The sequence below is a fragment of the Pipistrellus kuhlii genome, unplaced genomic scaffold, assembly GCF_014108245.1.
Source record: "Pipistrellus kuhlii isolate mPipKuh1 unplaced genomic scaffold, mPipKuh1.p scaffold_m20_p_19, whole genome shotgun sequence".
Lineage (NCBI taxonomy): Eukaryota > Metazoa > Chordata > Mammalia > Chiroptera > Vespertilionidae > Pipistrellus > Pipistrellus kuhlii.
Window position 1 is genome coordinate 13172438 of NW_023425504.1, and position 27481 is coordinate 13199918.

Below are 27481 nucleotides of genomic sequence, written 5' to 3' on the forward strand. Positions count from 1 at the left end.
CCCTCCATAAGGCTCCAAGACCTTTATTTAGCTCAGGAAGTAGTTGGTTGGGCGTGGCATGCATGGGAATACAGGAACACTGCACGCATGCTCTCAGGCACGTTCTCAAGCACATTGCTCCCCAAGCGAGCTTCTGGGAGCCTCACATCCTCACCCCACCCCGCCTCCCCTACCACAAAAGCCACAGGTAATAGAGGTCCCCAGCAACACAGCAGACACAATGCAAAACCTAAATGCAGGCTTCGTTGCCAGGTTGTTTTAAATATCTAGCAGGATGTGAGCCCAGGTGGTTAACGGCTGGGCTGGCCAGAGAAAACTACCCTTCCCCACCCCCCAACAACAGTGGCTCAGAGAGCCAGAGAGGGCTGGGAGGTAAGATAAGGGATTCTCCATGGTGCCGAGGGTCAAAAGAGTTGGACTGGTGGCCCATTCTGGTCCCACCATGTCCCAAATAAACACTGTGTATCTTGGGCAGATCCCACTCTGTCTGGAACTCAGTTCTCCTATCTGTAAAATGGGGAAACCAGACACTGGCCTCACATGGTAATGGTCATCCAAGGATGCTGAAGGATTTAATAGTATTGTCACTGTGTCTGTACTTTGGAAAGTTAAGTCAGGAAACCTGAGAGAGTGATTCAGCATCACTGTTCAGGCTTTTCCCAACTTTGGGTAGGGCCATATTCCAGAGCACTTTCCACATTCCCTCCTACCCCATAGCCAAATTACTATGGATTAAGCCTCTATCCTGTCACTTGGCATGGAACCCACCCAGGGTTTGGGAGCGATGGGCTCACAAGTTGGGTGGAGGGCTATTGTGCAGGCCCCTTCCCTGTCTGGTCTTGCTGTATGGCATCAGAGGACTCAACCATCCTTTCTCTCCCTTTATAGGCATATCAGGAAGCCTGGAAGCGGCCCTTGTTCCTTCAGCCTATGGGTAGCAGCCAGGAGGTCACTGTAGGGCCAGGCACAGCTGAGGGTGAATAGAGGCATGGGAAGCCCAAGGAGTTAGGAACCAGTGTAAGGGAACAGCTCTGGTGGTTTTAGGGTAGGGTCTCCCAGGGCCATGGGGCCCCTGAGGGTAAGGCACTGGCCTATATTGGCCTTTGAAGCACAGCAGCAATAGGCTCTGGTTATAGGTTAGGCTCACCGAAGGAAAGGAACTAGCTGGCTCACCTATCCTGGTGTTTGGAGCCAAAGATGAGGTGTATAAACCTAGAGGGGACCTGCCTGGGACCAAGAAGCCCTGAGTGGCTGGGGCTTAGTTCTGAGAAGGAAGCTGAGGACAAAGGTTTCTGGGCAATGGGCCAGCAGGAGCTCTTAGGGCCTGGGTGGTATAGGATTAAGGGAGCTGAGTGACAGGGTTAGCAGGGGTGTCCTGGGCCTCTAGACACTCCAACCGAGGATGGCAAGAGTGGAGGCTGCCAACAGAGAGGCCAAGAAGGTGTTGCGTGGAGCTCTCCCAGACAAGGGCTCTGTGTGCTTCTGCAACCACTCGAATTCCTCCAATAGTTTGCGCTGCTGCAGTTCTGGGCCCACCTTCTCTCGGATGGTCTGGTAGTAGCGATTCAGATATTGGATCTGCAAAGGGTAGGAGGGATGAGGTATTCCTTAGGATGAGCTGCCAAGAGCTAAGATCTTGGTGCCATCTAGTCCCCTGCTGTGGTAATCCAGCTGCCCACCTTGGCCCAAGTACTCGTAGATGCTCATAGAGGATTTATGCACTTAGTACCCAATTTCTGGTCCTTCACTCCTAATTCCTCAGCCATCATCAGGCTCAGGCATTCTCCAGAGCTTTTCAGAGGCAGTTTGACACAGTGGCTGTTTAATGTCATAGTGACTTTCTTGGGTGTGTGTTGGGGGGGAGGGGATTTCAGGCCTGGCAATGACAGTAAGTAGGGCAGGTTTTATCCCATTTTACCAGAGTCAGGGAGGGATTGATTTTAGTTCTAGGACTTGAGATGGCAGAGTTCAGAGACCTAGTCTCAGACTCCCCAGGAAGTTGCTACCTGGTCTGACTGGAGCGCTCTAGAACCCCTGGGGTCTCTGGTGAGCCAGGAAGGCATACAACAATGTGTGCCTACAGATGCCATCAGTGTGAACCTTCCCAGTGGAATGGAAGGGGCATAGGGTCTTGGGGCAGGGGGAACAGAGGTGAGAGAGGCCCAGGGTGGAGAAGGCAGGAACTGGTTCGGTGTTTGAAGGGTTGACAGTGCTGAAGGGCACTTACCTGCTCTGGAGACAGCAGTCTGACATCAATGAGATTCCGGTCATAGGGTACCAATGACACCACTTCAAAGGTCAGATAGGTCCCTGGGTACTGAAAGGCCACGGAGAAGGTGGAAAAGCAGGAAGTAAGTGAGGAGGAGGAGCTAGGCTGAAGGGAGGGCTGGAACACTCCACCCAGAAGCTATGGGCACAAGGAACTGACCCTTATCAAACCCAAGACTCAGAGGAGGCTTGAGTCTCCCACAATTCCCTGGTTATCCCCCTTTCTACCACTTAGCACCCCACCTTTGGTGGTTTCCTCCTAATTCCTGAATTTAGACTTAGGTCTGTATTTCTCAAACTTTGTGCATCCACACAGCATCTTGGGAGCTTGTTAAATGTGTAGATTCTGAGACTCATTCCCCCCAGACACTGGAGTGAGAAACTCTAGGGTGGGGCTGGGAACATACAATTAAATAATTTAAAGATAAGTATTAGAATTTTATGTCTATCTGTCTATTTCCATATATTTATCTACATATCTATTGATGAATCTATAGAGATAAGTATGAAGAAAAAAATAGCAAATAATTCCCATCTCTCATAGAGCTCTTGCATGTATATGCTTAGAAAATTCTAACTACAAAAAGATACCCAACATTTGAAAGTCTCCTCCCTGCCTGCTTTTCTTCCTGAAAACATTTTAGACATATACAGTATATATGTCTATATTTTTTAATTTATGCAAAATGGACCCTATCATACACTATTCTGCACCCCACCTCAATAGTAAACCTAGGACAGCAATTCATATTAGCACAGGGAGATGTAGCTCCTTCTTTTTAAGGGTTGCATGAGGATCCATAGTATGTGGATCACGATTTATTCAACCAGTGATAGATATTTAGACTGTTTCTACTCAAACTATGACCATTGATACTACAATCAACATTATTGTATATAAACACCTTGGTGACCTTTTGTGACTATATCCAGAAGGTATATATTTGGTAGAGAGAATGCTGAGATAAAAAGAGCAGGGGGGAAAAAAGTATAGGCATTTTTGTTTTGTTTTGTTTTGTTAATCCTCACCCAAGGATATTTTTCCCGTTGATTTTTAAAGAAGTGGAAAGGAGGGGGAGAGACAAAGAGAAAGAGACATCAATGTGATAAAGACACATTGATTGGTTGCCTCCCTTAGGCACCCTGACTGGAGATTGAACCTACAACCTGGGTATGTGCCCTGACCAGGAGTCAAACCCTTAACCTTTCAGTGTATGGTATGATGATCCAATCAACTGTGCCACACCAGCCAGGGTCATAGCTGTATTTTAAATGCTCATTTTTACAAATAAACTTTACTACCATGTTGTGAAGTTACAAGGGCATTCAGTTAGTACTGCTGAAATTGAGATTGGCTTGAGTTTATAGATTAATTTAGGTAGAAATGTCATCTTCAATACATTGAGGCTTCTTCCCGGAGAGCACCATTGACTTAAATCTTTTTTTATATTCCTGAGTAGAGATTTTTTTCCATTAAGTTTTTAAAAGTTTGTACCTAGATAGTTTATCTTGTTGGTTGCTATTATACAAAATTGTTACTTCTCAGAAGCTCCCCTGGTGATCATTATGTACATTAAGAACCAATGATTTAGGGCAGGAATACTGACTCATTTGGTCTAGATTGGTACCTGGGCATTCACATTTTTTTTTTTTTTTTAAAAAGAGCTCTCTAGATGGTTCTAATATTCTAATACGCAAATAGGTTTGAGAAACTCTTGATTTATGGAATTTTTCTGGAGCTAAGGAGGACTCCATATAAATCCATGTCCACACATTCAGATGCCCTTTTCCTGTGACCTTCTGTAAATCCTCACTCACACACACACGTCACTGCCATGCTGTTTAAACTTCCAGCCCATCTCAGTGGCACTTTACCTTGGTCTTTGCTTCTACCACGAGGGCCACATCTTCAAGGCGAATCCCAAATTCACCATCCTGATAGTAACCAGGTTCTGGGAGACACAGAGATGCAGGGGGAGAACCTGAACTCAGATTCCCTGTACCAATTGAGGAGTGGCTACAGAGTATGGCTGCCTGGCTGCCCTTGCCTGGTGACCAGGGCAGACCCACCGCTTGTTAGATTTACATTGGCTACCCCGAGGTAACCTGCTGGGCCTCAGCTCCCTCTACCTTCCCTTGTAGCCCAGTGGGGAAGCCTTCAGGGTCCACTTGGGTCCTGAAGGTACTTCTATCTCCCTGTGTTCAACTGTTTTGTTACCCCAATAACTGATTGGAGACTATAGTTGGATGTACAGCTGGGAACCAACTCCCAAAAGCAAAATGAGGGTAGGGGCTGAAGAGGCCTGTGGTTAGGGTGGAGCAATCCATTTGGGACTGAGTGGGGAGTAGAGGGAGAGCAGCAGTTGAACCCAGGTGTGCCTGTGCCTGCCATGCTCCCTAGACTGCAGTCCTGGGCTAGTCTTGGGGTGCAGGGTGAGGGGTGAAGGAGCCCAAGAGTCATACCAATGGAAGTGAACATGCCCTTGCCCATAGTAAGACCGCTGGAATGGAATCCCACTGGCCCTGGAAAGGGAGATAGAGGTAAAGTTTCAGTGCTCTTGTATTCACCAGCTTGGAAATTAGCAGGCTCTCTGGAACAGTAGGTAACTGGGGATCCCTGGGCACCTCTAGCAGCATTTGCTATATCATTGACTACCATATCATTGTCTACCTTACAGACCAGATTGACTCTAGCTTTTATTTCTGCAGGGTCTCTGCCAGTCAGCTACTAGGTATTGACCTGCTTGCTACTCCTCTCTCTGGGGCCCTCCCAAATGCCAGGCAGGCAGCAGGAGTGGCTAAGCTACCAGCATTTCTCACTTAACCCACAGAGCATCACTTCCCACTAGGTGGGTAAACTTGGATGGTCACCGCATCTCTGAGGGTCTTGGTCATTTCCATAACTGTGAAAGGATCTACCATGTTCAGAAGAAGGAGAACCCTGAGGGAGTGTTGAGGAGATACCTACACTCGTGCACACACAGGAAGTTGCCAATGCCATGGCCTGTCCCGTGACCATAATTGAGTCCAACATCCCACAAGGCTTTGCGGGCAAAGGCTTCCAACATTGGTCCTGCAAGAGAGATGGCCCCAAGTCAGTCTGCTGGATCCCAAACTATTCACCTTGTTGCTTTCTTGCTCTCTTGTTTCAGAGCCAACTACCAGGATGCTGCCTGTGGAGAGGGGTCGCTGAGAGGCAGGTAAGCCTGTACTATCTCCAGCACACCTTACACCGTACACATTATCTGGACTGATGACTTTATTACAATTTCTCAACATTTGTCAAGACACCTAATTTCTCTAGGAATCCTCCCATGACTCCTGCAGTCCACACTCAACTCCCCAACCTAAGCTTAGATTAAGAGGCTGGAGGCCTGGGTTCAAAGCCTGGCTCTCCTAGTGACTCTCTGTGTAACCTTGGGCAAATCGCTTTCTCTCTCTAGGCTGGGTTTTCTTATCCATACAACGTATGGGTGATAATATAATCCCTTCCCCCCAGTAACTTCACCAGGGTGGTGGTCTGAGTCTAGTGAAATCAGTGTCTAAGACTCTGGGTCCAGCTTGGTCTCTGAAACCTACCTGATGTACCAGCAGGAAAGATGAGTCTGGACAGATCGATATTTCCTATCAACACACGGGTATATGCCTCCTGATGGGGGATGGGAGGGGGAAGAGGGAGAAATAGGTGAAACACAAGAAATGGAGCCTGAGAGTTTCTAGCTGTTTGGCCTGTGTATATGCAGGTGTGTGGGCCCAGACCTGTTTCTGTGTGCGTGAGTGTGAGTAGGGGGGGGGGATGTTGGGACGGAGGTGAATGTTCATGTGTGATCACCCAGGTTCTAGAATATGCCCAGAGGTGGCTGAGGGGGACCTGCCCAAAGCTTGGTGCATGGGATGCTTGTAGATGGATGGTGAGCTAAGACAGTGACAGCAGGGGCTTGGGAGGCAAACTCCCTGGGTTGGGATCCTGACTTGGCCACTCTAAACCTTAATAAAGCACCTTTAACCTCACTGGTCTCACTTTCCTGGTTTATGATGGGATAACCACAGTATTAGCTCATAATGTTACTGGGAGGAGTAGCGAGACTTCATGAACGTAAGGTACTCCCAACAGAGTAAATGCTCAAATTGAGGTCAGCATCCTTATTACCATTATCATGATCATCCTTTAGTTTTTTTAAGGTTTTTAAATTTGGGTTGGGGTCTGTTAATGTGTCAGGTCATCCTCTTTTGGTCAGGGCTGTTACCTTGTGGAAAAAGAAAGGAAAGTGTTCCTAGCCAATTTGGCTCAGTGGATAGAGCATTGGCCTGTGGGCTGAAGGGTCTCTGGTTTGATTCCAGTCAAGGTCACATGCCCAGATTGAGGGCTTGATCCTTAGTAGGGGACATGCAGGAGGCAGCTGATCAATGGTTCTCTCTCATCATTGATGTTTCTATCTCTCTCTCTCCCTTCCTCTCTGAAATCAATAAAAATATGTTAAAAAATAAAAAATAGGAAGGAAATTGGGCTGACAGCAGCCTCTTTTTCTGGTCAGGCTCTGTAGCAATGTGTTGAGTCCTCTTCAACACACACACACACACACACACACACACACACACACACACATGTATTTCATCTCAGGCAGGACAGCTAGGGCAGCAGATTCAACCCACTAAACTGTGAGCTCCTTGAGGCCTAACCAGTGCTGACATTTTCGCCGTTTCCAGCGCAATGCCTGAACCACAGTCTGCTTGCTGAATGCATGAATGCAGTCCCCTGCTCCCCACCTTCCCCAGAAGCCCCCTAGTGAACATAGATGAGGTCCCAGCCTCTGTACCAAGCAGACCAGCCCTCACTGCTGCCTGAAAAGCCCCAGCTCCTTTCCACCTCTGAGACTTTCCTCCTGGAATGCCTTTCTTCCTCCTGCTGAGCACAGAGGTAGGCACACAGACAGCACCAAGTAAGTACTTGTTCATTGCTTTCCTGAAATGAGATGATAAGCTTGGGCACATATAAATGAATGCCATTCACATAATGGTTTTGGACTACTTCCAATGAGAGCGCACAGGCAGCCACACAGATGATGAAGTTCTTTTGGTGGCCTGAAACAACTCTGGGGAAGAACTCGGGAACACTGGGTTTTGTGGCACTAACTTGCTGTGTGGACGTGGGCAAACTTGTTAACCTCTCTGGGCCTCAGATTTGGTAAAATGAAGGGGCTCTTAGTAGAGTGATCTCTTGGGTGGCCCCAGAGTGAGGATGGGTAGAGGAATATAGGTCTAATGCTTACCTTTTGGAAAGCGGACGGGGTGCCCCAGTGGACTGTTCTAGTGATGTCTGTGGTTCCGCCCCTGTGTAGAAGGAAAATCAACATGTCCAGCTCTGCTGAACATCTGGGGGTAGGGATCTTGCCTGTGTGCTTCCAGTGTGCTCTCAAGGAGGGTTTTAGTGGCAGGGCTGGGACAGGGGTGGGGTGGGAGTTGCAAATGCCCATCGTTAGCATTTAAGGGTGAAGGAGCTGCAAAGCTATCAAGATCAAATTACTATATTGTTGGGCAATCCTAATTTTTCACAAACAGCTCCCCATTCTGGCAGTTTTTAAACTTGGCTCACTCTAAAAGCAAGGCTTCTTTCAGGCCTGGCCAGCATAGCTCAGTGGTTGAGTGTTGACTATGAACCAAGAGGTCGGATTTGATTCCCAGTCAGGGCACGTGCCCAGGTTGCGGGCTCTATTCCCAGTGGGGGACATGCAGGAGGCAGCTGATCAATGTTTCTATCTCTCTTTCCCTCCCTCTTCCTCTCCCTTTCTCTTTGCAATCAATAAAAATACACTTAAAACAAAAATAAAAGCAGCACTTCTTCCAGGCTTCGTGAAAGGTGGGAGGGGATTGTCCCATTTTTACAGACTGGGAAACAGATCCAGAGACATCATAACACGTACACATCCAGATAGTTATTTACTACCCAGTGAACACTTGTGGCAGCTCCCTTGGAAGGAAGATAGAGCAGGTTTCATTCTCTCCATTTCACAGATGAGGCATTTAAGGCTGAGATACCCTGTCCCTCTCTGAGCCTTAGTGAAGCCAGCCCTGAATCAAGCATTCACTCTCCACACAGTTGCTCTATACTGTAAACATGGATCTGGTCCAGGAATCTGCTCAGAGTCCCAGTGAGCTGAAGCCAGAAGCCAAAAGGCTGACTCCAAACCACCAGCTGCAGCTGTTCTCCTAGGATGGCCCTTGTGGCCACCCCGGGAGCGGGGAAGGGAGAAATGGCCCCAGGGCCCTGGGGACTCCTCCTTGGGAGCCGATCACAGGGTGTGGCAGACTTCTTCAGAAGGAGAGAAGTGAGGTGAATGACCATTTCCCTGGCCTCACCCTGCTCTGAGCATGCCCCAAACCAGCAACGCCCCACAAATCCACTTCCCCTTTGCACACTGGCTGTGCCCAGTACACAAAGAGCCACAGTGGTCACCAGGAAAGGCTGCTGGGCTGAGTGCCTGCTCTTCTGGCTCCCAGGGCTGCACTCAGAACATGCGAAATGCCTTTGTCATGAGCACATCCACCATTTCTACAAGATCAAGGATGACAAACTGTTCAAAGCTACTCCTCCATCAGTCCCAGAAACACTTTTCCCCCAGTCCACTTGATTCTTAGATGAGAAGGGAAACTCTTCCAGCTCCTCTCAGCTCAGCTCCTGTGTGAATGATTGCTTACATATTTAGAAGGAATTGGGTTAGCCTGTTCTGCATGGCTGGCATATCCGGGTGTTCAGGGTGTGCACTGTGTAAGGGTAACACATCCAAAGGAACACCATTCACTTCATGGTTCTGTACTAATTTTAATGAGAGCACACAGGTAGACACACAGATTGTGAAGCCATGATGCAGGGGCTACAGCAACCTCTTACATAGAAACATCTTACAGCAAAACATTGATCTGCTGCCTCTTGCGTGGCCCCCACTGGAAATTGAGCCCACAACCTTGCCAGTGTGGCTCAGTTGATTGGGGTTGTCCCATGCACCGAAAGGTTGCTCGTTTGATTCTTACATGATCACACATGCCCAGGTTGTGGGCTCCATCCCCATTGGGGGGGCGGGGGTGGTGGTGGTGGCACAGGATCAATGTTTCGTTCTTGCATCATTTAACTCTCGCATCAATGTTTCTCTCTCTCCCTGTCCCTACCCCTCTCTCTAAAAGGCAATGAAAAAAACCTTTAAAAAGCAAACAAACATAGGACAGTGCTCTACATGTCGTTGTGCATGCACTCAGAGGAGCACACACCGACATATACCCATGCTCTGGGTGTCCCCTCAGGTTGCTTCTCTTGTGGGCCTGTTGCTTTTGGATTCTGCCCCTACTCCCAACCTGACATGGTCACCTCACCCATGCAGGTGGGAGGGGAGGGGGCTGAGGAGGATGCATGGCCTGGTGATATGTGCATGAGTGGGTAAGAGTATGGGTACACTGTTTGTGCAGCAAGGCAGGGCTGCTAACCATGCCTGTTCAGACTGTGTAATAATATGTGGGTTTAAAAACATTTTATTTGAGCCAGAGGAATCATCCTGATTCTCACTGAGGTGCTGCATGGGCAGTCTTACTGTTTTGGCCTCTGTAAGTTTCCCACTGTGCAGAAACACATACACACACACACACACACACACACACACACACACACACACCGCCTGCCTTGTGCCCCCCTTCCTCCGCAGTGTAAAAATGAGAAGGCTCATTCAATGCAGGCCTCTCCTTTCTCAGATGAAGAATCCATGACCAGGATGGGAAAGCTTTGGCCAGCTATTGGTCACCCAGGATGTCTGGGATGAAACAGCTAGGCCAGAGCGTAGTGGGGGCTACATACCAGTATTGTCCCCCAGAATCCACCAGGTACATCTCATCTGAAGTCAGCTTGCGGTGTACCTCCTTTGATGGGCTGAGAAGGGGAGAGATGCTGAAAAAAGGAGCAGCCTATCCCTGTGTTGGGTGGGGTGGGGGTCCTCTGTGAAAGCAGAGGAATTCCCTCACCCCTGGGGGCTGGGCTTCCAGGTTGACTCCTTTGGTGAAGTCATTATCTCCCAAAGGGCCCTAGGAAAGTCTTTAGCTTCTGCCACTAATGTCCTCAGCATGTATCTGTTTATCCTGTACTTCATAAGCAAGGCCCTGATCTCCATGGAGGAGAGAAGGAAAGAGCCCAGAATGAGGGGGCTGGGAGAACCGCAGAGCGCACCCACTGTAGTCATCACCTTTTACATAAGGAGAAACTAGTCTGCAGGGGCCAAGGGAGTTGCAAAAGCCACAGGGTAAAGCGGGGAGGGAGCTGGGCCTGGACTTTTTCTCTAACTTCCTGCTGCCTCCTAGAGCAGAGGGCCCTGAGGCGCCCAAGGTGCAGATACTCAAGGATTGGGCTGGAGAGCAAGGTTTGGTAGGGCCGAGGAATTCCTACCTAGGCCAAGGCAGACGAGGACTTGGGAGATGCCATGGAGGGAATTATGGGATAAGCTAGGCTGGTCCTTGGAGGATGTCTGACCTAGCCTTGTTGTGCCCATGCCAGGCTGAGGCAGCCGGTCAGCTTGACCCCCTCCGCCCCCACAATTTCATCAGGCAGGCCTACAGGTGTTTGTGTCCTATGGAGTTAAACATTTGGCCAGCCTACATCTTGGGCCCACCTTAGTTGGTTCAGGCTGAATAAATGGACCTTTCTCTCCATGTGCTTGGGAGCTTTAAGAATTAACTAACATAAATAACTCACAAAACACCAAGGAAAAGCATCCTGCATTAGCCCTGCTTCCCTTTCAGATGCCTTAGCCATCGGTACTCACAAAGTCACAGCCTCTTGGGGGAAAATTGCTCAGGCCTTTTAACTCTAAGGAGACATTCCGCCCCAACCTACCCACTAGGCCCCACTCCCCGACCCCAGCTCCCACAGTACTAAATGCCTCAAAGTTTAAATATGGACTCAGGTCCCAGAGCATTGCTTCCTCTACCCCACTCCCCCTGCTCATACACTGGGATCCCTAGAAATTTCTTTTTCCTGAAGTACCTGTAGTGAGCCAGGGCAGCATTCAGACCACTAGCAGAGATGGTTTGGAAACTGGGTCCAGCAGAAAACTTTCCTTCGCTGTAAAGTACAAAGCAGGAATGGTCCATGAATGGGCCCAAGATAGCTAACAAAGGCAAATGAAGGTTACAGCTGCCTCTACCTCAGCCAGACTCTCCCAGTCCCACCTCTTGGTTCTATCTTCCCAAGTCCTGACCTGCCACTTACAGAGCATTCAAGGTCAGAGGAGGGACTGTACACAGTAGTTATTCCTTCTCCACCTCCATTTTACAGATGGGGAAACCAAGGCCTGTATGACCCACAGAATGTTCATGGTAAAACAAGAGTGAAGAAACCTAGTTCCTTATATTAAAAAACTTCCCTAGCCCAGGAACAGCATCCTTCACCTGAAACCTACAGCCTGCCTATGACTTGGTATTCTCAGGAAACTTCCATCTTCATCTTAATATTCTCAAGTGGTCCAGGGGCCAATAACCTGAACCAGCTATCCCCAGGGAGAATGGGCTATGCCTGAAGCAGACACTAGGGGATGATATTGGGTTGTGGCCCTTGAAGTTGTTCTACTGTCAGCTGGGGTTGGAGAATGTCATTCAACACTCCCTGCCCAGCTCCAGGACCACCCAAGAATGATCACTCCTAGTTCCAGAGAGGCCCCCAAATACAAGGAGGGACTTCCTCCCCCCAAAGTATGGAGACCAAGTCCTCCTCCCTCCCCGACTGCCACATTAAAAGATAGTCAGCCAAAAAGGAGAGCCGTGGTCCTTCACCTTCGGAGTTTGTCCAGCAGCTCTGCCCCAGAGAACTCGTCCACTATGCCTTTGGGCACGTTCTTCTCCAGCCAGACCAAGTAGCGGATCAACGACACGGCATCCTGCACCTGGAACAGGGCAAGCAGAGAAACCGGCTGAGGAACAATCTCAATCAAGGCTCTGGGATGATGGGACCAGGTAGCTGGTCTGGGAACTGAACTTTAAGAACATGAGGGTTTCACCAGCTATCCTATCTAATAAAAGGTTAATAAGCAAATTAACCATCACTCTGTCACAAAGATAATGGTGCCCATAGCCACAATATTGTGGCACCCAGTCCTCAGCCCTGCCAGTGTCCCCCAGTCCTGGGGGGAGGGGGGCTGCCGAGAGTGAGCAGTATGAGCGGCCTGGCAGAATGCTTGCCTCATCATCATGCAAGTGTTTCATCCCGGCCATGGAGGGCCTCTGGGCAGCGGACACAGAGTGGCCAGGGAAGTTGTGTGTGTGTGTGTGGGGGGGGGGGTGGTGGCACGGGATGCTTGCGTCGTTGCCCCGGTGACGAGGCAAGTGTTCCGTGCCAGGCTTCAGATGGGCCTCTGGCCAAGCTGGGGAGCGTTCCACCCCCAGCCACAGATAGGCCTCTGGGCCTCAGAGAGACTCTGGGCAGCAGGTGCAGAGCAGCCAGGCCCCACAGAGAGCTACTGGAGCACAGATTCATGTGCAGGGCTACTAGTTTGATAATATGAAGAGATTCTTGTTAGTGTTTATGTATGTGATCACAGGGTAGTGATGTTTTGAAGAGTCCTTATCTTTTAGAGGTATTTACTGACGTGTTGACAGAAGAAAGGATATAATATCTGGAATTTGCTTTAAGGTCACCCAGCAGCAGAGGGTGGGGAGTGGAGGAGATGAATAAAGGTTTGCAGACAAAAATGGAATTGGTCAAAATTGATGACAGTTGAAGCTCAGAGATGGTGTATGGGAATCATTATGCCATTTTCTCAATTTTCACACATGTTTAAGATTTTCCATAAGAAAAAGTTTTTTAAAATGAGGTGCTTTATCCTTATTTTATTGGGAATATCCAAAAGAGTGGGTCATCCTCTTGCCAGGGTGAGAAAATAATTACAGCAAACACTTATTTAACACTTGGAATGTGCTCAAAGCAAGACATATATCATTTAATATAACAATTACATGTATATAATTATATATAACTAGAGGCCTGGTGTACAAAATTTGTGCACGAGGGGATGGTAGTGTCCCTCAGCCCACCCTGCACCCTCTCCAATATGGGACCCCTCTCACAATCCAGAACCGCTGGCTCCCAAATGCTCGCCTGCCTACCTTTCTGATTGCCCCTAACTGCTTCTGCTTGCCAACCTGATCACTCCCTAACCACTCCCCTGCCAGCCTGATTGATGCCAAACTGCTCCCCTGCCAGCCTGATTGCTCCTAACTGCCCTCCTCTGCAGGCCTGAGTCCCTCCCAACTTCCCTCCTCTGCTGGCCTGGTCACCCCTAACTGCCCTCCCCTGCAGGCTTGATCTCCCCCAACTGCCCTCCCTTGGAGGCCTGGTCCCTCCCAACTGCCCTCCCCTGCTGGCCATCTTGTGGCAGCCATCTTGTGTCCATATGGGGGCAGCCATCTTGTATGTTGAAGTGATGGTCAATTTTCATATTAATCTTTTATTAGATAGTATTACAAATTTATATAATTCATCTGATTATCACATATTTGTATAATTACATATTTATATCTATATACACATTATATGTATTTAACTATATGTATATACATTTATATACTATGTAATTATCTATACTAATAAAAGGGTAATATGGTAATTAGACCAGAAGACCTTCCAGGAGACCTTCCAGATGCCCTTCCAGACAAAGCCATGGTGGCAGGGCTGAGGCAGAGGCGGTTAGAGGTGATCAGGCCAGGAGAAAAGGCAGTTGGGGGTGAGCAGGCCAGCAGACAGAATGGTTAGCGGTGATCAGGCAGGCAGAGGCAGTTAGGGGCAATCAGGCAGGCAGGCAGGTGAGCGGTTAGGAGCCAGCAGGCCGAGATTGTGAGAGCGATGTCCAACTGCTGGTTTAGGCCTGATCCCACAAGGTGTCCAAGATTGGAGAGGGTTTAGGCTGGGCTGAGGGACATCTCCCCTTCCCCCCATTTAACTGGTATAGCCAGCTCTCTGTAATCACAGGCTCTGTATTCACGGATTCAACTAACCATGGATCAAAAGTATTTGAAAAAGTTTTCAGAAAGTCGATCCCTAAACAATACAGTATAACAACTACAAGGTGGAATAAAAGTCGGTTGACAGATCTTCATATGCAAAATAATACATTAATAAATAATACAAGAATAAACTGTATTTCATGTACTCACAACTGTAAATCTACTTTTGCTCTACTCTCTATTTACACCACATTTGCACTGCATTAGGTATTATGAGTAATCTAGAGATGATTTAAAGTGTATAGAAGGAGCCCTATTTGGTTTGGCTTAATGGATCGAGTGTCGGCCTGCAGACCAAAGGGTCCTGGGTTCATTCCAGTTAAGGGTACATACCTCTGTTTCAGACTTCTCCCTCGCCCTGGCCTTGGCCCTGGTTAAGGGGGGGTGCAGGAGGCAACCAATCCATGTATTTCATTTACATTGATATTTCCCTCTGTCTTTTCCCTTTCTTCCACTCTCTCTAAAAATCAATAGAGAATTATCCTCGGGTGAGGATAAATAAATAAATAAATAAAGTATATGGGAGGATGTGTGTAGGTTGTATACAAATACTAGAACATTTTACATAAGGGACTTGAGTCTGCAGATTTTGATATCTGCGGGGGTCCTGGAACCAATCTCCTGTGGATATCAAGAGATGACTTATTATTGACATTGTAACATATGCGTTTTATGTACACATCTATAATAATAGAAACTTAAGTGACCATTGTAATCTAATGGATAGACAGAACAGGCTGCATGGGGCAACTAGGCCGGCAGGGGTGTTAGTGAGGAGTGGCTAAAGGAATGAGCAGCAGACTGCGTGGGGCAACCAGGTTATCAGGGGGGTTAGTGAAGGGCAACCAAATGACTGAGCAGCAGGCTGCGTGGAGCAACCAGGCCAGCAGAGGGGAGCAGCGAGGGGTGACCAGCTGGGGGAGGGGGGGCAGTTGGAGGTGACCAAGCCGGGGGGGTGTCAATAAACAGTGATCAGGCCAGTGAGGGGGGCCAGTAAGGGGAGACCAGGCTGGGCAGGGTGGGGGGCAATTATGGGCAATCAGGCAGGCAGGCAGGTGAGCAGTTAAGAGCCAGTGGTCCCAGATTGTGAGAGGGATGTCCAATGACCAGTAGTCATCAGAAATCCCCCGAGGGGTCCCAGATTGGAGAGAGTGCAGGCTGGGCTGAGGGGACCCCCCCATGGACGACTTTCATGCACTGGGCCTCTAGTGTATCATAGATAGTATAGTATCTATATATATATATAAAAGGCTAATGTGCAAAGTGTCCCCTCAGGCTTTTGACCAGGAAAACAAGTTTGATCGCTCACTATGATGTGCGCTGACCACAAGGGGGTGACATAGAACATGGTGGGTGACCAGCAGGGCACTGAGGGAGTGAGGGAAGGAGGAGGCAGGGGGAACCTCACAGTGCCAATGCACAGGTGGTGAGGGATGTAGGAGGTGGGGAGGCAGGGAACCAAATCAGCCCTGATTGCCAACCAGGCCTAGGGACCCTACCCGTGGATGAATTTCATGCACCAGGCCTCTAATATATTATACATTTATTTATTCTTCAAAACCCTATGCTGTAAATTGCTATTTTTAAAAAAATATTTTATTGATTTTTTTACAGAGAGGAAGGGAGAGAGAGAGTTAGAAATGTCGATGAGAGAGAAACATCGACCAGCTGCCTCTTGCACACCCCCTACTGGGGATGTGCCCGAAACCAACGTACATGCCTTTGACCGGAATCGAACCTGGGACCTTTCGGTCCGCAGACCAACGCTCTACCACTGAGCCAAACTGATTTCGGCTGTAGATTTCTATTTTAATCCTCATTTTACAAATGAAGTAACTGAGGTACAGAGAAGTGAAGCCACTTGCCCAAGGTCACCCAGCTAGGAGGTGAGCTGGAGTTTGAACTCTGATACCCTAACTCCAGGGCCTGTGTTCTAAACCACTGTACCATGCCAGGAGTAAGGGAGTAAAGCACTGGCTTATACCTAGGAATTCTGTGTCCACTTCCGTTTCATTGAAGGGGCTTTTCAGGCTCCCCCTGCAGGGTCCCCTTTTAACCCCTAAGATTGGGAGCTCTGAAAAGGCTGTTCTGCCTTCCCATGGACTTACGTGGCTGTCCTTGAGGAGGGTCTGCTCCTTGTTGTTTTTCACCGCCTTGGTTACCATTACTGGGGAGTAGGTTTCTGCTATGACTTTACCCTGTCATGGGCAGAGAAGATGTCTGAGAACCTTTTCCAAGGGACAGTGTGTTTGAAATGGATCGACAAGAAATCCCTACTGAAGGGAGACTTGCCCATCTCTGTGGTGGCAATGACTTTTCCTTGTGTGCTTTCTGGCTACTCAGGCCTTTTCTAGTCTTCCATGGCCACCTTAACATTCCCTCCTTTCTGTCCTTCTATCACTCCCTGCCTCTGGATCCCACCGGTGCTCTGGGACAGATCAGAGCCTGGCCCCCACTAGTTGATGGGCTGTTCTGACAGTGAGTTTCCTGCCCATCATATCCTAACATCTATCACTTATTGAGCACCTACTGTGCTCCAGGCACTGTGTTTTACATGTGTTACTTCCTCTATAGCACCTCAGAGCCACTCCTCAGAGCCACTCCTCTGAGGTTGGGACTCTTATCCATTTACAGGTGAGGGAACAGAGGTCCAGCTTGGATAAGTCAGTTGTCCAAGGTCATTGCACAACCAGTTGGGGCAAAGCCACGACTGTCTCAGGCTTGGCATTCTCAAAGCCTCTGCTCTACCAAGCTGAGTACACATGTACTCTCTCTAGCCTCCTTGACAATCTCTGAATTCTCTGTGGACAGACAACTGATTTTTCTTATTCCTTCTCTTCCCAGGAAGGCCTAGAAGGGGACTCACTGCATTATTTCTGACTGACCAACTCCCTGAATGGCTGAGGGACTTATCAGGGCTGGGGCCTGGCAAACCCACCTGGGGTATCACGTTGTAAAATGCATACATAGTATTGCTGGTCCCAATCCAGATCCTCACAGCTCCTGAGGCGTAGGCTTGGACACTGTCATAGACTTGGCTATAATTTTCGAGTTGCACACACATAGGTCCTGTGCAGCTGGAGTTCAGATACTGCAGGGTCTCGGAGTTAAAGCGACTCTTGTTTACAAATAATCTGAGTAGGGAGGCAAGATCAGGAAGGTCCTGAGAATCTCTAAGGACAACGCAAAGGATCCGAGGCCCTTTGTTGCTAGAGGCCAGGGAGTGGGAGTAGACCAGGTTTGGAGTAGGTGGGAACAGCGGTCAAAGGGTCAGGAAAAACTCCAAGTTCATGGAAAGGCTGCATATGGTGGCAGGGTAAGTGGTGGAACAGTGAGAGGTAGAAATGGGAGGGAGTCCAGCACAGAAAGCCAAAGAAAAGCCGTACCTGATGGACGAGTCCGTGAGAAGCGTGTAGGAATAGAAGAAGGGGTTATAAGGGATGTCATTACTGCGCAGATTGAAGAGCCCTGGGGAGGAGGAAAGGGACTATGTATGAGGTTGAACTGCCTGAAGCCAGCACATTTGATGCCTATGCCGCACTATTTCCTTTGGCACCCCAAAGATTGCCAGCAGCACCCCTGCTTCATCTATCTTTGCATATTTCTCAGTCTTTGGGGGTTGCGGTGTCTTTGAGGCAAGGATGAGAGCTATGGACCCTTCTCTCAGAAAGATGCAGATGCCCAGCCAGAAGTAAGCACACAGTTTCAGGGAGTTCCCAGATTACCTGAAGCCTAGAGCTGGGGTCAGATAAGAAGCCCTGAGCCACACAGGGACAGAACAGAGCTTCACTGGGTGCTAAAGCTGGATGGGTGAATACCATGGGATAGGGGCGGGGCTGCTGGGAGGTGTTTACTGAGCTTCTTCCCCTTCATGAGACAAAAACCTTTGCTGTTGTGTTCAGGCCATTCTTCCAGTGGCCTGGGGGCTGGCCCCAGATTGCCCTGGGCTTCCTTGTTGCTTTATTTAGCAGATATGATCTCCTTCCCTCTCCCCTTAGTTCACATAGGCCATGGCCAAAGAACTCTCAGAAGTGGTGGGCACCTGGTGGCTGGGGGAGGAGTCCTACACTGCAGGGTCCAGGAGGCTGGGGGTTTGGAGGAAGCCAGTGGCCCACATGTGTACTCACAGGCTGTCTCATCAAGCATTGACAGAAGCACAGCAGTTGGGGCCTTGCGATGCTTCTGCATCTGGCTGCGGATGTTAGATACTTTCTCCTGCCAGGTGCTCCCTAGAAGCAAAGGAGCACAAAGAAAGCATGAGTAGCATACCTTCTCTTTGATACTCTCTGAGGGGGCTCCCTTAGAGCAATAGTTTTTCATTTCTCTAAAAGCAGTGGAACTCTTTCTTTAAACAAACTTCTACTAGTGCAGTCCTTAGGGATATGGGCTCTGGACCCATGCTACCTGGTTCAAATCCTAGCTCCGCCATTATTAGCTGGGTGACCTTGGGCAAATGAGTCAGCAGCTCTGTGTCTTATTTTGCACACGTATAAAATGAGAATAGATCATAATGATAGCATCATTAGGGTTGTTATGGGGATCAAATGAATTCATATATAGGGTGTCACCCCAAAATGTATCATTCACATTGAATAATTACAAAGGCAGTGTTTATTAAAATGCATTTCATTCTCAAAACTGAGCTATCAGGCTGAAGTGAGTATACATTTTTGGGGATTCCTTGTATTTAAAATTTTTTTTTATTGAATTTATTGTGATGACATTGGTTAGTAAAATTATACGGGTTTCAAGTGTATATTGTATTGTGTGTTCGCCACCCCAAATCAAGTCTCTTTCTGCCACCATTTATCTCCCTTTACCCTGAATGTATGTGTGTGTGTGTGTGTGTATATATATATATATATATATATATATATATATATATATATGAATATACTTAAATATATATTTTATTGATTTTTTACAGAGAGGAAGAGAGAGGGACAGAAAGTTAGAAACATCGATGAGAGAGAATCATCGATCAGCTGCCTCCTGCACACCCATTACCTGGGATGTGCCCGCAACCAAGGCACATGCCCTTGACCAGAACTGAACACAGGACCTTTCAGTCTGCAGGCCAACGCTCTATCCATTGAGCCAAACCAGTTTCAGCATGAATGCATATTTGTAATGCGCATAGAATGGTGTACTGGGGTATAGTGAGTCTGATACAACTTTCTGATCAATAAATATGCATGCAGAACAGAGAGCAGGAGAGCAGCCCTCGCTGAAGGGCAAAAGAATAGGACTGGGCCATGTTTAAGTGTCTTCCCTGCAGTAACCCTGGTGCTTAATAAGCCACAGATCTGGTCTTAGGCATTTTGTATACATTGTTTTAATTCTTACTTGGTCCATTTTACAGAGTCTTAGAGGAGGCAAAGTGACTTATCTAGGGTCTTATAGCTGGCAAGGGGTGGAGCTGAGATTTTAACCCAGTTGGTTTGACTACATGGTTCACACTCTTAATCTATACAGACCCTGAACTATATTGCTAACATTGTCAGTCTCCAAACCTGTCCTTAAATTCAGTGTCACAGAGCTGTACTTTCAGGGATGCTTCTATCCTGGTCCTAGGACTTTAGTTTTCATCTTTTATTCCTGCTCCCTCTAAAGAACCTACCTCTACACAGGGTTAGGAATTTACCCGTAGAAGGTCATAACCCCTTAATAGGGTCCTGGTTGGGCTCAGAGATTAGCATAAATAACTGGATGCCATTTAAAAAAAACTGCAAAAGCTAAAACAATTCAACAAGAATCAAAGCTTTGGGTATCACACCTTTTTTCCCCCCTTTTCATTTCCCCCAACTTGGGTATAGTACTTTTTAAGGTTTATTTTTTTTTTAATTTTAATAAAATTTTAATGTTCAGATTATTACAATTGTTTCTCCTTCCCCCCCCCCCCCAAACTCCCCTCCAAGATTTATTTTACTTTAATGTGGTAAAATACACGTACCATAAAATGTACCATTATAACAATTTTAAAGTGTACAATTCAGTGGCTTTAAGAACAATCATAAGATTGTGCAACCACCATTACTATCTAATTCCAGAACATTTTCATCATCCCCAAAGGAAACCCTATAGCCCTTATGCAGTCTCTCCCTATTCCACCCTCTGCTGGATATTTCATACAAATGGAACCATACAATATGGAGCCTTCTCTGACTGGCTTCTTTCACCCAGAATTATGCTTTCAAGGTTTATGAATGTGATAATTTTTGAGACAAATAATGAAAGAAAATTTAAATTGTCTGATACAGCCCTAGCTGGTTTGGCTCAGTGAATAGAGTGTCAGCCCGAGAACTGGAGGGATCTAGTCAAGGGCATGCGCCTTGGTTGCAGGATCCCTGGCTTTGGTCAAGGTGCGTGCAGGAGGCAACCAATCAATGTGTCTCTCTCACATTGATGTTTCTCTCTGTCTCGCCCTCTCCCTCCCACTCTTTCTAAAAATCAATGGAAAAATATCCTCGAGTGAGGATTAACAAAACAAAACAAAACAAAAAGTAATCTGATACATACAGGTATCTTTGAGTAACCAACTTTTCAAGTTCTTTATTTTGCTCCCTCTGCCCTTTAATGAATTGTTAGAGAAACAATCTCTCATCTGTATAACTTTAGAGACTCAAGAACTTTATTTTTGGGCTTCCAGGCCCAGCTCTGGCGCCTGATGGCTCTTCCTTGGGACGTGACAAAACTCATGCAAATTGTCTCCCAGTTTCTGGGAGGTTTTCTTCTTTATCCCCTCCCCTTCCCGACATAACCGTGCCCTTCTTTATCTGAACCAGATAAGTTTTATGTTTGATGGAACAGCCTTGGATATAAAGTTTCTTTAAAACCTGCCAAGATGCAGAAAGAATGACTCTGCAAGTTACATCAGAATGGATAAAGAAAATTGGACACAATTTTAAAATTTCATCAGAGCTGCTATTTTGAAATTTCCCTCCTGCTCTTTTGTCTCATCTCCAAACAACAAATGTGCATGGACCTGCAAGTGAAAAGGGGCCTCTCAGATTGCCCAATATTGCTAGGAATCCAAGTCCACTGGCCCGTTCAAAATTCCTGGGAAGATAGAAGGTGATGGTGGCCAAGACTCTGATTCATAGTCAGTAAGTAGCCTGGTCCCGCCAGGATTTTAGTCATTACTTACAAGAATCATAGAGCACACTGTTCATTTATGACATATTTAGATGGTGTCAGCAGGGCTAAGGTTATTGATGTTAGAGTTTTTGGGGTCACTTAACTTTCTTTTGTAGTCCAGCTGAAACTTGAGTCTTAATCTGTGCCACACACTGACCCTGATTTTATTTACTGCCTTTGTCCACCCTGGCCCACCCAAATCCAGCGACCTTAAATCTAAATTCCTCATCACAAGAGCGCTGGAAATCAAAGTTTGAATGAGTCAAAGGGAGTTGGTCTCCAATACCACATCAGCAACTCACATTGTGTCTTTTCTCTCTTCAAAAGGGTGTGTTATTTTTCATCTTTCTCTGATTCCCCTTGTTTTCTCTCTCCCTGCTTCCTATTGCTTCAAATACTAACACTCCTTTATTCCAGCATTTTCTATATATGGTCTGAGGACCTTTGATTCTGAGTCACATTTGAGAGGGCTCAGAAATCTGCATTTTAAACAAGCATCCCAGGCAATTGGGGTGGGCATGAAGTTTTGAGAACTATTGCTTTGGTACCTCACAGGACAATTTTTTTTTTAAAGTAGCAGTAGCAGGGGCCTGTGTTGCTACATGTTGGGAAGGAGAGCTGGCTTGAGGATTCACCTGTGAACGCCTCCTGCAGGACATAAATGGGCTCGCTTGGAACTGGAGGCCTCTTTGAACCCCATACCAGGTCCACAAGGTTGGTTGTGATTGGCTTCAGCTCTCTGTCAGAGCCTTGGAAGGCTGTGTCATAACTCTTCCAGGTGCCTGCAAAGACAGGAAGGAGTCACTTGTCCCCTGCCCACTTAAACCTCAGGAAAAATTGTGACTCAGGGACAATTAATTCTTATCTAGTCTGTCTCCTGCTCTGCTCCTGTAGCCCTAGCTGTCCAGAGCCTGTCCAAGCAGCCTGGCCCTCCTGAGTCCTGTCTTCTTACCTTCCTCTTTCCACTTTCAAAGACTAATTTCCCTTAGTCCGCTAAAATACTGTTCATAGCCAATTGGCTAAGCTCATCTTATTAAGTACCAATGGATGTGGGGCCCTCTTTTGGTACTCTCCATTTTGACTGAGCTTCAATGTCATATCCCAAAGGAATGCTTATGTTTAGGCCATCAGAAAGGCTGTCAAAAAAGCAATTACTGAAGTGGGAGCCTTTAGTACATATTCACAAGGACTTCATCCTTGGGGTCAGGCTGGCCAGAACCTAGGGAGCTGAATTCCGGGGGCGGGGGGGGGGGAGGCTGGAGGACTATGCTTCTTTACTCAGAAGCCCTCTCAACTCCTTTGACCCTTCTAAGCTGCCTTCCAGAAGAGGGCTACCAAGTAAGTGATTCTAGTGCCCTAATTGGTGGAGTTCCAGGTCCCAAAGGGTTGTTCTGGGTTCAAAGACATCTTAGACTATTCATCTGCTAGATCTTAATAGTTCCCTGAGTCTTCTAGGTTAGGTCTCTTTAAAAAGTCTGTATTCATTCTTTTAAATATATTTTCATTACAAAATTCATGAATACATTCTTGTTACAAAATATTCTGCAAGCACAAGTTCAAACACTATGTCTTTAGTCTCCCTGCCCTTCCTTCTACCAAACTATGCTTCTTTACATCCCAGGGAAACTGAGTCATCCTCATTGGTGTGGACAAATACAGGGACTGAAGGAAGAACTTACCAATGGAGAAGAGGAGGGGGTCAAAGCCCACATGCCCTCCAGCAGGAGTCTCAGTGAGGAGCCAGTTGACAATGGGAATACTGCCAACTTAAGGGAAGACAGCAAGGAACAAAGGTCACCTCCAGGGCCAGCCCCAGACCCTCTAGCCAGGTTTCTGCCGTCACAGTGCTGCCATGTGTGTCCTCCTTGATAGCAGCCTCAAAGTTTAGGAATGACCTCGAATTTCCCCAGCTTTCCATAGGGGCCCAACTTGGCCTTGAATGTACCACCGCACCTAGTACACCCCGAACTTACCGTAGTCTGGGTTCCAGGGCATAGGGAACAAATCCATGCAGCCCCTTTACCTTCCTTATGGAGCTCCCAATTGCAGTCCATCTCTTGCTCAGCCTGGGTCCAGTAACGACTGTCAGTCCAGAGACCTGCTTTCCCCATGGTCACGACTGCGGTTCCTGGGGCAGAACAAAGAAACTTGGAGGTGAGAGTGAAGGTGAGGGATGTGGTTTTACTAGTGCCTGTGCAAGAATCAGCAAGAGAAGCGTGGATTTCATTCAAGGAGCCAGGATCAGGGTGGGAGGTTTCTTCAAAAACTGAGACTTCATATAAGGCCTCTCTACATGTATGCCTCATTTGGCTGTGTGAAGTGATGCTTCCCCTAAAAGGACCAGCAAAGCAATACTTTGTTCCCAAGTGACCCAAGGGAATCAGCAGGCTCCTAGTGGCTAGACATAGGAGTAGGGACTGTCCCAGAAAAGGAGCTCAGGTAGTGCTAGGCTGGGCTTGGCAGTAGCAGAGGCAATGAGCACGGGAGGGAAGCCAGGAGGGCTCTCTGCCTCATGCAGAAGTGTGGCTGGTGGACTATGAGATGTGTGCCCTGGGGAACCTGATGGACTACCTGCTCTGGTGACCCTTTTTGCAGTGATGGAGGGAAGGCAGAGTAGTAAGGGGCTTCTGGACACCAGGTTCTGGGGTCTTGGGTGCAGACAACTAGCCACACCAGGGCACCTGTGACCACCTCTGAGTCGACCAATAGAAGCAATGAGGGCAGGGTAATAGTTGTTACCTGAAGACCCTGTAAAGCCTGTCATCCATGTAAGCCTCTTGTCATGTTCGCCAATGTACTCACTCTAGGAAATTAACATTATTGTTAGCTTTCCTTATGAAATCAGACCTCATTGGAAAGGCCCCCAACCACATCCCAGTTTTTTGTTTTTGTTTTTTTGTTTGTTTTGTTAGATTGACCCAGTTCTAAAAGCCAGGCATTTGGGGCACCTCCTAAGGAAGCACTCTGGAATTCCCCCCAGCTCTTAGGATCTCTTCCCTTGAACAACTATATCTCTTAGAGTCTAAACCCCACAATCTAGTACTGGAATGTTCTGCAAAGGAGTGTTGAATCCCTGGACAGAATTCAAATTCTGTGCAGTCTGGGATCATGTCTTTTGGTTCCTCTGGGTTCTTCCCTCCAACTGACACCCTATGTCCCCAGTCTAGCATAGTACATTGAGCCCATCATTTCTGCAGAGGGCTTTATACATTATAGTATTTTGATCCTCATAATCCCCAGACACAGAGTTTATTATTCCTATCTTGCAGAAGAGGAAACTGAGGCTCAGAAGTTCAGACACTTAGCCAAGGTTCTTAAGTCTTTCCCAGCAGGTGGGCAAACTAATTCAAATAATCTTATTGACACTAAAATTCCTCCTCTTCTAAATGGGTTTGTGCTGGAAAGGTGGATGGAGTGAAGGGGAAAACAGTAGTGGGAAAGGGTGGGCAGGGCTCTGCTTTGGGAAAAACAGTTTTTCTTCAGACTATATTATTTCCTATCTGCTTCTCCTCCCCTAGCTTATATACACCCGAACTTGTGTAGTCCAGGGCTCTGGATTTCAGTGCCCCATCCATTAGGCTATGAAAAGGGCTGAGCAGGAAGGGAGTTCAGCATTCTTCCAGTCCTATTCCAAGACCACATTCTATCCTCCTAAACATTCATTTGTATATCTGCCATCTAGAAAGTGATAAAAATCTATTCTGAAGTTGTTTATAGTTTCATTGCCTGAGGTCAAGATTTGACAATGTCTTCTCTCCTATGTAAAGGATTGCATTCTTTCAACTGCCTTAAACTCCCATGTCCAAGCTCCACATTTCCTTCCTTTGCCTGTTAAATCCTTCCTCTGCTTTTATCTTCTGAGTCATAACAATCTCCTGTTTGTGGCCTGTTTTCATAAGCTGATCTGGGGTAGCAGAAAAGGCAAGGATGGGGGGTGGGAGCCATCTCTTACCATGTGGGCATCCGTGTTTGGGATGATGTAGGCAGAGAGATTCCAGGTTTGCATCTGCTGGCGAAGGGCTGTGAGCTGCACTGAGGTGTTGACCACAGTAACTGGAAGGTACTTACACAGGACAGAATGACACCAAGAACACACAGAGACACATATTGTTTAGAGAAAATGATGCCTGAGCCCCCACCATCCAGAGGAGCCACCAGCCTCTTCTTAGGCAGGGTTTTGGGGCTGGTAGGGTGGATAAGCTGGGCTGGCCTGGAGAGGGATGGGGAAACAACTGATGTTATGGGTTAGTCTAGATTAAGGTGTATGGGCTGAGAAGATATGGAAATGTTGAAGAGCTTGGAAAGGAACCCTTTGTGAAAATAATGGGACCTTAGTCTAGGATTGTGGAAGTTGCAGGGGACAGTCTCTCTTTGGATATCTTAGAGATAGTACTACAAATTTAACAAATACAAACACAGGATTCCAATTCAGTCACATTTGAATTGCAGATAAACAAATAATGTTTTAGTGTAAGTATGTCCCTTGCACTATTTAGGGCATACTTATGTAAAATATTATGCATTATCTTAAATTCAAATATAACTTGGAATTCTGTATTTTATCTGGCAAACCTACCTCAGAGACTTTTTCAAGTTTCCATTCACTGGTTTCAGATGGCAAAGGAGAGTGAATGAGTAACCCCAGGAGTTTAGGACATTGTCTAGAAAGATCTCCTCCAAGCCAGACAGTTTTTAAAGGTTGCTTTATCTTTAAAATAAAGTGTGGGTTTTTTATTTGTTTATTTTGGTTTGTTTTGCCTTCTAATCCACAATATATCCATGTTTGCTTTTAAGGAAAAGTAATGTGGCTGGCCCACCCACCTGTCAGCCCCAGTGGACTCATAAAGTTGACAATGCAAGCAGATGTATTCCTGAGATTTAGCAGATACTGGCAGGCCCACTAGCTCTCACCTTTTGGCTTACCCCTGCCTGGGGAAGCTCTTTTTACCTATTTTGATTTTTGGAAAGAATCACTTGGGTGTCCAGCCAAGAAGCTGATGATTTTTCTGCTCTAATCTATTGGGCTTTCTCTAAGTCTTCACACTCTAGGCCCCCCTCTCTTACCCTTCCATTGGCTCTTCTAACCTTCTGTCTTCCTCCCTCCTCCGTTCTTTGCCTCCCCTTTTGCTGTTCCTCTAGAATTATTGTTTTCTTTCCTCCCAGCTTCCTCCTGGCCTCTGACTAGACTCAATAAAAAGTTAGCTGTGGGCCTCCTATCCACTTTCTTTCCCCTTATCCCTCCTTCTGGTGGGGCTGTCCAGGTCCAAGCCAGGACAGATGTAGATAGTCTGCTGTAGGAATGGGTGGGAGGGAAGGATGAGGGGTGAATATAAGACATCTTGACAATTTGCTGCCCTTCCTGAGGAATGTTAATCAGAAACAGTGGCCCAAAGTCCAGAAATCAGAAGACAGGCTGGTAGAGGGAGGGGCTAGCAACTGAGCCAATGCGGGATGGGGAGGACGATGGGACCTATAGTGTGGGCTAAGCCAGGGACTCACAGGAGGGCTCGCTGAACAGTTTCTCACGTTCTCTCTTCTCAGGTCCATTGGCTTTGCATGGCTCCAGGCACAAACTAGAAAACAGGAGAGAAATCCAGGGTCACTTGGCTATCAGATAATTTTGAGAGAACACAGGGACTTGTTCTCCCAACCCTCCTTCCTGTCCTTTGTAGACCCTCACTTGTTTGAAAACACACAATGCTGTCCAACTCTCCTTGAGGATAAAAATAATCACATTTCATAGGAAATCAGAATGAATTGGCTGGCAACCTGGGTCACAATAAAAGAAACCTGATCCATTGCCACTTTGGGAACGGTTTTAGTACTAATTAAATCAAAATTTTCCTTCTAATCTAATTGGGTCTCTTCAGGGTCTACTGAACTGGAAAAGTTTTATGTAAATTAAATTTTTGTAATCAAATTTTTTTTTGAAATGCTAGGATCTCACTAAATAATCACCTACCTTCATTTTACCCTTCTATAAATCTAATTTCATATACATTGGGTTTACTTAAACTCAAGGCCCACTTGTATCATCTATATATAT

The 27481-nt window shown here is 47.0% G+C and overlaps 1 protein-coding gene across 1 annotated transcript in view; it reads right to left on the bottom strand.

The window, feature by feature from the left end:
• Window positions 1–27481, bottom strand: part of XPNPEP2 (X-prolyl aminopeptidase 2) — a 31009-nt gene continuing 3528 nt past the window's right edge. Inside the window, exons 2-21 of the mRNA XM_036443241.2 lie at window positions 26935–27008; window positions 25388–25498; window positions 24175–24238; window positions 23459–23563; window positions 23115–23201; window positions 22071–22217; window positions 18426–18527; window positions 17685–17766; window positions 17237–17432; window positions 16407–16496; window positions 12073–12182; window positions 11288–11365; window positions 10109–10180; window positions 7539–7599; window positions 5848–5917; window positions 5237–5341; window positions 4732–4791; window positions 4144–4220; window positions 2228–2317; window positions 1–1578 (exon numbers count right to left, since the gene is read on the bottom strand). Of these exons, the coding sequence (XP_036299134.1) occupies window positions 1384–1578; window positions 2228–2317; window positions 4144–4220; window positions 4732–4791; window positions 5237–5341; window positions 5848–5917; window positions 7539–7599; window positions 10109–10180; window positions 11288–11365; window positions 12073–12182; window positions 16407–16496; window positions 17237–17432; window positions 17685–17766; window positions 18426–18527; window positions 22071–22217; window positions 23115–23201; window positions 23459–23563; window positions 24175–24238; window positions 25388–25498; window positions 26935–27008 (1976 nt within the window). The 3' untranslated portion in view covers window positions 1–1383. The remainder of the gene's footprint in view (window positions 1579–2227; window positions 2318–4143; window positions 4221–4731; window positions 4792–5236; window positions 5342–5847; window positions 5918–7538; window positions 7600–10108; window positions 10181–11287; window positions 11366–12072; window positions 12183–16406; window positions 16497–17236; window positions 17433–17684; window positions 17767–18425; window positions 18528–22070; window positions 22218–23114; window positions 23202–23458; window positions 23564–24174; window positions 24239–25387; window positions 25499–26934; window positions 27009–27481) is intronic.